Below are 11,073 nucleotides of genomic sequence, written 5' to 3'. Positions count from 1 at the left end.
TCATTCCGGGATCGTCCCCGTCTTTAGACTCGCTTAAGCTCTCGGAATCTTCCTCGGGAAAGGTCTAAGTGGACTGTCCCCGTCTTCTTCTGAGTTGGCACTCTCGAGTTCGGCTAGTACGTTGAAGTTCTGAGCATGAACTCCTTTAAGGGCTTCCCTTCGAGCTTGACATTTTGCATGCTCCACCATACTTTTAGCCTGCACTTGGATCTCATCGGCGTCAACCTTGAATTGGGCCACTTTGACGTCAGCTTCGGTCTTGGCCTTTACCACATCTGATTTGGCCTCCTCGAGTTCCTTGGCCATATTCTCTTTACCAGAAGTAGTCGAGTCCAACTGAGACCGGAGCTCCTCAATCTCCTTGGCCTACACCGAGGATTTCTCTTTTACAACCCGAAGCTGGGCCTCGATCGACTCCAGTTGTGCTTGGACGACTTCCTTTTTCGAGGCTAAAAGGTCCATATTTTTCTTGAACTTCTCAGCCTCAGCTTGTATCGTATCTACCTATGCCTGGAGTTGTCCGATCTGTTCAAGCCTCTGTCGGACCTGCAGGATCAGATCGTTAGCCACTATGTCCAACTCTTCACTATCATAAAGTATTCGAATTACATGCTCGGCCATCTCGGTGTGTTCCCTTCGAGCCGCTTCTAATTCGGCCTGAAGCTTCTCACTGAGAAGCTTGTAGGTGTCCCTCTTCTCAGTAAGTACTCGAACCTCAGCCTCATGTTGGTTTGACTCCTCCCGGTATCGGAGAAAAGTTTCATGGTGCAGTACCAAGACCTGCAAACATAAAGGAAGGTGTTATGATTGTTTTCGACTTTATGTTTAAAATACATAATGAGAAAGACACTCGAAGTTACCCAATTCAATACTTGTTGAGCTTCATTGAAAAGGCAAGGGATTCCCACCTTGTCCATCATAACCTGATCCTCTTCGGTCATCAAACACTAAAGATAGCTAGCGACCTCCACATGGGCAAAGAAAACATAGGCATCCTCTAGGATAGAGAAAACTATCGACCGCTTTTGGTCAGGGTCGACACTCGGAGCCGAGAACTGGTCAACTAACATTGAGCTCGAGAAAGACCCACTGGCTCCCAATTATGGTACCTTCTTTGGCACCGGCAAATCTCCAAGCCCAGTGACGTCCTCTGAAGCAGCAGACTATAACCCGTTTAAGAAGTTGTGGATATCTGCAGCCCCCTGAGGCCCCTCATAAGAACAACTTTCTAGCATGCCGGCCTCACGGATCATGGCATCTAAGAACAGGGGATACCCCCGGTAAGTTCGATCACCCCAAGCACATCTTTCGGGGCACTTTCCTCTACTCGAGGAGTATCAACCTCGATCTCCCTCTCGAACCCCCCAGATTGGTTTAGAGTGATCTCACCCCCTCTGGTTTGGAAGCTTCGGCTAAGAGTCCCCCATCGACCTCCCCATGTCAGGACGATTCGATTTCAGCATCCGCCGGTTCAAAGGGCCCTTGTATCACGACACATGCCCGCACGTGGGGAACCAACTTTGATTGCTCTTCTTCTTCTTTGGATTCGTCCGTTAGCCAGCGGATCGAATCCGAGGATAGAGCGTCAGTGCTTCCTTTGGGTTTGCGCGACCTCTTCTTCAATTTCTTCTTTTCCGAGTTCGGGGAACTCGGGGCCTTTTTTCTTTTCTTTTCATCACCTTGCCTCGGAGCAGGGGACTCGAAAGACACATCCTCATCACCAGATGGAGGCCTCATAGCAACATTTTTGGGGAGACCTACAAAAGAAAACAGAACTGATAAGAATTCGACATCACAAGGAGGAAATTAAACATTATTACATCAGAAGAGAAAACCTACCATGATTACGGGCCTCCCAGCGACCCTTTGACAATTCACGCCATGCATGCTTGGAATATGATCTCTGTTATACCAGGCTCTCTACCCACTCTTTGAGTCGATGGACCGCATCCGGCATCTGAGACACAACTACATCACAAAAAACACCGATAAGAAAGAGAGAAAGGGAAGAAACAAGAAATAAATCTTTAAGGAGAAGCTAGTTTTATGCTTCATGTTCCATTTCTCAGGAAATGGCATATCCTCGGCAAGGATCAAGTCCGAGGTCCTTACTCGAACAAATTGGCCCATCTAGCTCGGTCCCGGTCCTCATCTATACTTGAGAATGGGGCCCTGGTGGCCCAGCGAGCAAGTTTGATTAGCCCCATTGATATAGTCGGGGACTGTACAGACGCATAAGTTGATCGAGGGTGAAGTCACATCCCTCGATTTTACTTATGAAAAAATGAAGGAGGATCACTATCCTCCAGAAAGAGGGGTGAATTTGACCGAGGGTCACTTCGTACCTTTTGTAGAAGGCAGTAATGATCGTGTCTAAGGGACTCAATGTGAAGGGGTAAGTGTAAATACTTAAAAAGCTCTCCACGTGGGTAGTGATTGATTCCTCAGACGAGGGAACCACCACATGTTTATCGGTCCAGTTACAATCCTTTTTGACCTTAGGAGGAGATCATCCGTGATTGTACATATAAATCTCAAGACTGGCTCATATTGACCCGGTACAGAGGGAGTCTTTTGATCTTTAAGTCAGCACCGATCGGGCATCCTCCTGGAACGAACGCTTCAGAGGGTAGCTTCGTCGCAGTCCCATCGTCGACGGCCCATAATAAAGCGGTTTTTTCTTTTTGTGGAATAACTTTAGAAGTTTTCGTCATTCTAAAAAGAGGTGAAGAAAAGGATATTAAGAAGGTATGCTTAGTGGTTACAAAAGGTTTAAGAAATCTGTGCACGAAAGTCGGAGAGTGAAAGAGGTTCTTAAAGAACAAGAGTAGAAGAAACTTTTTTGAACATAAAGTTTGGGTGAATAAAAGTTGAGGTATTTATAGTTTGTTAATGGCGGTTCAAAACCAGTAGTGGTCGACCAACACTGACACACATTTAATGTCTTGGATACTGGGCTGACGAGACATTTCAGTGACCTTTTGTCGCTTGCGTCATGATCTATCAGAACGAGGCTTAGAAATTCATATCGTTTCTCGTCATTTTCTCTTCGAAAAACGAGAGGACTATTTGTATACGGTCGAAACCGAATTCGTTCATTGTTTGACCAATTGAGGCTGAAACATGGCAGGTTAAGGCTTGAGCTCGGACCGAGCAAGATCGAGACCGAGTAAGATCGAGACCGAGCAAGATCGGGGGAAACTTACCGAGCCAAACAACGGAATATCCGCAATCGATCGAGGATCACAGTGGAAATCTTGGCACGTATCAAGAAGAGGCCGGTTAATTAGCACATTATGAGATTTTTACCTTGTATAGAATTATACCAAAAGTAGAACACCTCCACTATATAAAGGAGGGTTCTGATCATTTGCAGAACATTTTGTAACACGCAAAAAGAAGCAATATACTGATCATTTTTAGTTCTTATCATCTTGTTGTTCAGTTCTACTAGTTGAGACATTTCTTGGCTCGAGGGTGATAAAATTCAGAGGCTAAGGCTGTTCAATTTTGTGATTTGCATTTATTTTATTATCGCTAAAATGTAAGGATAAACAAAATTACCTATATATACAGTGCAATCTTTCGACGAAGACCACCCTTATAACCATGTGGCTTCGCCCGTGGCAAAAGATCACAGTTATTATTCCATGCTTGTTGTAATATGAGCTAGAGTAGGATAGGCCTTTGATATGTTTACTTAACTACGTCGTAAATTAACACTGTTTTTTTTATTATATATATGGAAATACCTTATTTTTTCCTAGTCAATGAAATATCTATGTTTTTGAAAGTAAATCTTATTGTATTAAAATGTTGAAAATAGTCATAAATAATAGCGTTGCTTGCTTAAGGAAAAGTATAAGTTAGACCAAAGTATATCTTTACCTTCTAAATGCCCAAGATTCAACGATAACATATAATAATTTGCAAGATCAAATTGTATCGCTTCCTAAATTTAACATGAAAATATACAAAATCTACGCCTACAACATGTAGCATCAGAGATTTGTAGTAATTAACTTGCTATCAAGAGAAATCAAACAAATCGGAAAAATGAGAAAATTACTTTTACTATTTTGACTAGAATTTTTTTTTTTTCGAAAAAATATTGTTAACTCTGAAATTTGTGCTTCAAAGCATAGCATATATATAGTCATTAAATAATTTCTTTTTCTTAGGGGCATCACACTAAGTTCTGTCAATATCACTCCCAATAGCTACGTACCAATCACATTTTCCATAATTCAATTTGGGACTAAACGTAGTAATGGATAAAAAGGTCGCGAGCACCAGGGCTGTGCATAATATGGTAAATATCTGATTACCGTATCGAAATAAAAATTTTTGATATATGGTATTCTGTATTTTGGTATTTTATATTGTATTTGGTTTAAGTTTTTAAAATAATTTGGTATTAATATGGTATTTGGTATTTTAAAAAATAATACCGAAATATATACTAAATTACATATTACAAATAGTATTGATTAGCATACTAAGTTACACAATACTTTTATTTGGCATTCATGTTGAGGTTGCTAGTAAAGCCCATGTACTTCTTTAGGAAAATAAAGGATCAAGGTAGGATGCAGATTCTAATTCTTACTCTCTAGGTTGTCACGCAGTTTAACGTAATATTTCAACGGTTTTGGGGTGTTTCTTACTCCATTACTCTTGTATTATTGTTGGATATGTTGGATTAGTCCTTGTTGTATTCTCTAATTTCTACAATTAACTCTAAGTAACATGATATTTTCAATGATTAAATATATTCCTTTATGTATCTTTTTTCTCTTAGTTGATACTTGATGGTTTGGACAAAGATTTTGTCAACAGTCAGGTGAGTTTATAATGTTTTCATTGAGTACTTTAATTAAGAATATTACAGTCTATGGTTATATGCACTAGTTAATATTCAAGTCGAATAAATCGAAATTACCGAACTGAATAAACTGAAATCGGATGGAGAAAAGCCGAACCGCACCGAATTTAATTAGGTATGATATTGGTATAGCATTTTAAGAATCGAATACCGAAAATACCGAACCGAAATGACCAAATACCGTACCGTACCGCAGACGAACACCCCTAGCGTGCTCCATAAGACATACTAGAAAATAAATACTCCCTCCGTTCACTTTTACTTGGCACGTTTTGACTTTTCATTCCCTTAAGAAATAATAAATGAAGTGCATAATTTACTATTATACCCATATTATTTAATATATATTTTATTGGATTTAAGAAAATAATTCGAAATGAGTGATAAATACTGTTGGTATAATAGGGGAAAAAATTTGTCTTCTCTTAATATGTTTAAAGTGATAAATAAGAATGAAAATCTATTTTTAATATATATGCGAAGTAAAAATGAAGCAAGAGAGTACAAATAAAGTACTAAAGCGTGCATGTTGCAATCCAATACGGACCTGCGGTGCAAATAAACTTTCCCAAATTAAACTAGTACTATTTCTAATTTGGCAGTAGTATATTTATTTATTGTTAAATGACGTGAAAGTAGATGCCTTCTGGAATTTTCCATGACCAATAAGGGATAAAGACTAACGCGTAAGGTAAGGTAAGGGTGCGTTGTGAGGGGGCTGGGGGGAGGTCGGGGTGGGTGGTTATCGTCAAGTGGGAGATGGCAAAGCAAATGAAAATGCAAATTGTGATTCCCAGTGGACCAATTGGAGGGACCAATTCTCAACCTCACCATCCACCTACATCTTACCGTCCATTTTCCTTTTGTTTGATTCTCATCCCTCAATAATATCATTCTTCTCTCTTCGATTCGCTAACTACACATTCAGCGAAGCAGGACTCCATCGCTGAAGCAAACCCTAGCTCACGCCTTGTTTCCCTGTTAGGCAAGTGTTTAATTTGATTTCCTTCTTATTTAGCGTGTGAGAAACAGATATGTGTTTCTTTTTTCGAATTTATGATCGGATCTTAAGAATTCGAGGAAAGGACTATAGTTTGTAAAGCATTTGTTTTCACTTTCTTTTTGCTCCTATTCATTATAACAAGCTGCATCACAAGATAAGGATTAAAACTTAGCTCAAAAACTAGTATTTGTTACTTTTTGATCGGATTTTTTTTTCTCCATTTGGTTGATAATCAGTGAATATTGTCATAATTAGTCCATTTTAGCTAAGAGCCTAACACTTCAGCACCTTACTTTCAGCTTTCGTAATCTAATATACTGGATTTTGAGATCAATGTTGACAACTTGAGCTGGCTAATATAGGATCAATAAGTTAAGCAAGCAGGGAAAACTCATTACTGTTATTAGTTTTGCTTGGTGTCTTACTTTAAGTGATGCTCATATTAAGTGCTATTTTGTTCTGTTAATCGAACGATGGGAATGTACAGGTAGCAAAAATGTCAACTCCATCAAGGAAGAGACTGATGAGGGATTTCAGGAGGTTACAACAGGATCCTCCTGCTGGTATTAGTGGTGCTCCTCAGGACAATAACATTATGCTTTGGAACGCTGTTATATTTGGGTCAGTCTTGTAAATAAAGTTCAATGAGATGTGTTTTCAGTTTAGTTCTGCTTATCCCTTGGTACATCGAGTTGGCATGGTTGTTTTCCAGATATAATTAAACTAATTTCTGTTTTTTAATTGTTTTTCTGGGTGTGAAATGCAGTCCTGATGATACTCCTTGGGATGGAGGTGAGTTGTACTTTCCTTGCATTTAAACACTGGCCTAAAAGAATGTCTGAACTTTGTAGTTTGAAATATGCTGTTAGCTTGCTCATAGTTTTGTCTAATTTTATGTGTGGTTGTCTATGCATAGTATGGTGTTTCGATTTTCTAAGTCTATATTTTTTCTGTCATCTAATTTGTCATTTATGAATTCTCATGCCCTCTGTCCACCCCACACACAATAATAAAAATAAGAATTTGAAGGAAAAGAGGAAGAGAAGAACAAGTGCAGTTGTAAGTTTTATTAAAATCAGTCAGCAATGGTTTGTACCTCGTGCACTAGTTTTTTAAGATCATATTCTCAAGTGCTCTGATGGCAAGAATTTATTTCTTTGATCTCCCGATCCGAGCTTTCTTGTCATGCCATTTCTATGATTTTCCACCTTATTATCTGTCATCATTCTATTGCTTAATGCCAAAAGCAAGTTAGTGAGTGAGGAAGTGCTGCAACCTTTATCTTCTATGCTATGCTGCAATGGGTTCTCTGCATTTTGGTCAAACTCTGGTGTAGGTGATTTAGCTATTTGTGCAGCGCAGCTGGGCTGATCTATGTGCTTAGCTTTTAGAAATATGTATCTTGTCTTATTCTTGCCTAATCTTGTGACAAAGGATCTTATTTGCCTGTTGTTGAACCAAAAAATATCCTCTAGTGGGCGTTTCACGTGGTTACTTTTGTTTGGACTGACCAAGAAATGCATTACACATTTGAAGCAATTCAAATTTTGTGCTATCCCTTCTGGCGTGTTTGTTATTTGCTCCACAGAAGAAAAGACACATTCTAAACCTTTTCCTGAATGAATTATGTGTTGAAATCTTCTTTCCCTGACATGAATTTGCTACTTGATCTATCACAATACCATCTGATAACATCAGGTACGTTTAAATTGACGCTTCAATTCTCCGAGGATTATCCCAACAAGCCACCAACAGTGCGATTTGTTTCTCGCATGTTTCATCCAAATAGTAAGTTGGAGCTGAAGTTTTCATTTTCCATTCATTAGAGAATTGGTAAATGAATTCTAATATGGAATATGTTTTTCCTTTGTTTTCAGTTTATGCAGATGGAAGTATATGTTTGGATATACTGCAAAACCAGTGGAGTCCAATATATGACGTTGCAGCTATACTTACATCCATTCAGGTAACTATTATTAGATCTTATAACAATAGTTAAATTCTGATAATAGATGGTGTAAGCAGTTGCTACAGTTTTGAATTCTGGTAAGGTAGGCTTTTTCTTAAGATAGCTGTGTTACACAATTTTGAGCTACTTTTGCTATTTTCCGTGTGAATTTGTTAATTTTGAACGAGAAGGCAAGTCTTGAGGAATCATAAAAAGTGATTCCAAAGATTTCATTGTTTGCGGAGGTTTTTAGGACTCGGTGAGTCAAGCAATTCTCCATAAAATAAGTACAATTCAGACTGTCCAGAAAGGTTCTCTTTGACAGTCTAGACACTGGAAATAGGCTTGTAAAGCTGTCCAAAGAAAGGACTTTTTAGCCAAAGCCAAATTTCCGGCCTTTTATCTAGAGGATGTGCGTGGATGCTTTGTGCACCGGGCTACCCTTTATTTTATATCTAGAGGATGTTTTCAAATTTATTTGTTAAATTTTAACAATTCTTTCATAGCATAGCACTCCGAAGAAACATTTTAAATACTTTCTTTGGTCAACACAACAAAGTTGACCTAACTGATCCTTTCGTAGCTATATTTCCCTCTATATGTTTGGTGATTCATTTTATTTGACGGAAAGTCTATTTGACCAAACAGTACATAAAATTTTCAAATAGCCCGCAAGTATAAGCATGACTTATTATTTGGATTAATTTCTTGAGAAAAGCTGGCTGATTAGTTACCTATCAACTAGCCCCGTTTGGACATACATTATTTCAACTTCAACTGGAAACATTATTTGCAAATCAGTATTTTTTTTTACAGTTCGGCAGTATCTCAACTTCAACTTTGAAATAGGGGATTTGGAGTTGAAAAACTTGTTTGAGGAGCATTTTCAAGTGAATAATGTTTTTTTTTTTCCGAAGTGAAATTTATGTTTGAACATAACTTCAACATCCAAATACTCTTTTTCAACTTCAATTTCAAGTATTCCTTTTTCAACTTCAACTTCAAGTATTCCTTTTTCAACTTCAACCAAATAATATCCAAATGCTTACATAGCTTTCTTCTTCGGAATTTATTGCTGTGAGTTTTGAGAACAAGTCTATTTGTTTAGTTCCTAGACAGGCATTTATTCTTGGTTGTTCTGATTGAGGAGTAAAGTAGGAGATCTCGTCATGGATGTTGTTTCTTGGATCAATTCTTTGAAAATTTCGACAGTAGTAGACATATTGAACCCTCTTTGAGTCCTCCAGTATCAATGAGCTATTGAGTGTACCAGTGTTCATTTAGCAAGAATTTATTTTCTTTTATCAAGTAATCTTATTCGAGGCATCTTGAGAGCGCCACACGGTAGAACAAATAGTGGAAGCAGTGGTAGCTAGAAATAAAATCAGGATTTAGCCTCTAATCTCAACTTTTGCAAACTAATACTAGGAAACAGGATAGACCCATATCCTACAGAATCCAGGTTTAGGAATTGCCAGATACTTAGATGAAGAAAAGGGAAGGGTGTGGTGGAAATTGAATTTTAGTTGCTAAACTCCTAAGTGATCTTTCTTCTGATGATGGATGCTGTGACACATATCTAATGTCGCATATGCTTCACTTAGTAAGATGAGAAAATTATGAAATCGAGTGACTAGATAGTAGATAGATGTTCGGGGTTGAGTGGCTGGATTATGTACAGTTACTCCAGTATGTGTGAGAAAGTGATGTTATAGTAGAAGGGAACTTTGATTTTACATGTAACGAGCTTATGCCAACCCTCTATTTTTTTCTCTTGCCTGTATAAGTAATAATTTGTTAAGTAGCCCTAGGGCTAGTGGGATACTTCAAGTGGCAAAGGTTGAGGGAGTTGTGACTTAGGTGATATTTAAGCGGGGAAGGTTACAGGGGCGGACCCATGATCCCTGCGTTCCAAACTCTGCGGTTGGTCCTTAGGGTTGGCCCCTGATGGATTTCGTGGTAAGACAAAACAAAAAGGTATAATTTGTTAAGTAGAGAGGAGGTGAAAATGATGTCCCTTAAAGTGGTGAGTTGGGAGAGGTATATGGTAGTTGCTCTCTACCACAGAGGGCACCTTACACCTTCAGAAGAGAACTTCAGATTTCTGGTTTGCATAAATGATTATAAGTTTTCTTGTTCTTGCAGTCATTGCTGTGTGATCCAAACCCTAATTCTCCTGCAAACTCGGAAGCTGCTCGGTTGTTCAGTGAGAATAAGCGGGATTACAACCGGAGAGTTAGAGAAGTTGTGGAGCAGAGCTGGACTGCTGACTGATACCATGGAAGAGAGATGATTGCAACCTCAATCAGGAGCTTGAGGGCTCATCTATGTAATGTTTCCAGATACCTTATGTCCGAAATTTTAATTTTAGTGGAACACATTCATTCTGGTCCTAGTATAGTTGCTTGATTCTACTCCCTCAATTGTTGTTTGCTGCGTTGCATCGATAAGCTCATGTAAATTATGAACTCTGGTATTGGATTTGCTTAGAATGTGGTAGTTGCTTTTCCAACAAAGATGGTTTTCAGATACTTCCATTTCCCCTCAACTTTGGATTTACTTAAGCTATGCCGACCTGAATGTGTGATATATTCAAGCGAAGAATAAGCAATGGGCATTTCATGAGCTTTTGGATCAAAGGCTATATACGCTTTGTTTTAGTTATTTAATTAGCAGGTGGCTGTAACATCGCAACAATCTCTTTCTTACTGATCAGCTATTGACATCACCATTTAGGGTAAGTATAGCAATGAAACTATTATAGCTGGGTACATGGTTCTTAGTAGGTCTAATCTGAACGAAGTTGTACGGAAGGAGGACCCAGAAAAGTTCACCATCACTGTAAAATACGTTTGGCATGTTATTTATATATTCAACATAAGCGTCAAAATTTACTTTTTTCTTTTTTCAATTTTGTGCTCAGCCAAACACAAACGTAAAGTAAATGGAGGAAATAATATGGACAACTTCATTCTGTATGCAATTGATTAGCCCATTCATAACCAAAACGGAAAAGGGTCATATATGCTAGTGAACTATGCGAATTAGGACAGATATGCCCGTCGTTAATAGTTTGGCACAGATATGCCCAATCCGTCCAATACTTGTTCATTCATGCCCTTAGTTTAACGGAACCATTATTTTGTCTTTCTTAAATAGTTAATAATCGGATCCAACCAAAATTCGCTGACTCGATACGTTAGGACCTGAACCACCCTTATTTCAAAGATATGTTTT

General features: G+C 38.5%; 1 protein-coding gene across 2 annotated transcripts; it reads left to right on the top strand.

Annotated features, from left to right (window-relative positions):
• Positions 1-5,605: 5,605 nt before the first annotated feature.
• On the top strand, positions 5,606-10,367 carry LOC104248178 (ubiquitin-conjugating enzyme E2 2-like). 2 transcript variants are annotated; one of them, XM_009804377.2, is made up of 6 exons: positions 5,606-5,870; positions 6,376-6,509; positions 6,655-6,680; positions 7,587-7,676; positions 7,766-7,854; positions 9,982-10,367. In XM_009804377.2, the coding sequence occupies exons 2-6, from the start codon at positions 6,385-6,387 to the stop codon at positions 10,108-10,110; spliced, it is 459 nt and encodes a 152-aa protein (XP_009802679.1). In that variant the 5' UTR covers positions 5,606-5,870; positions 6,376-6,384; the 3' UTR covers positions 10,111-10,367. The 2 variants fall into 2 exon arrangements, with proteins under 2 accessions (XP_009802679.1, XP_070027326.1); XM_070171225.1 differs by having other exon boundaries at positions 5,665-5,874; positions 6,380-6,509.
• The last annotated feature ends 706 nt before the right edge of the window (positions 10,368-11,073 follow it).

Source organism: Nicotiana sylvestris, chromosome 3 (genome assembly GCF_000393655.2).
Source record: "Nicotiana sylvestris chromosome 3, ASM39365v2, whole genome shotgun sequence".
Classification (NCBI taxonomy): Eukaryota; Viridiplantae; Streptophyta; class Magnoliopsida; order Solanales; family Solanaceae; genus Nicotiana; species Nicotiana sylvestris.
This window is presented reverse-complemented; position numbering and strand designations above follow the sequence as displayed.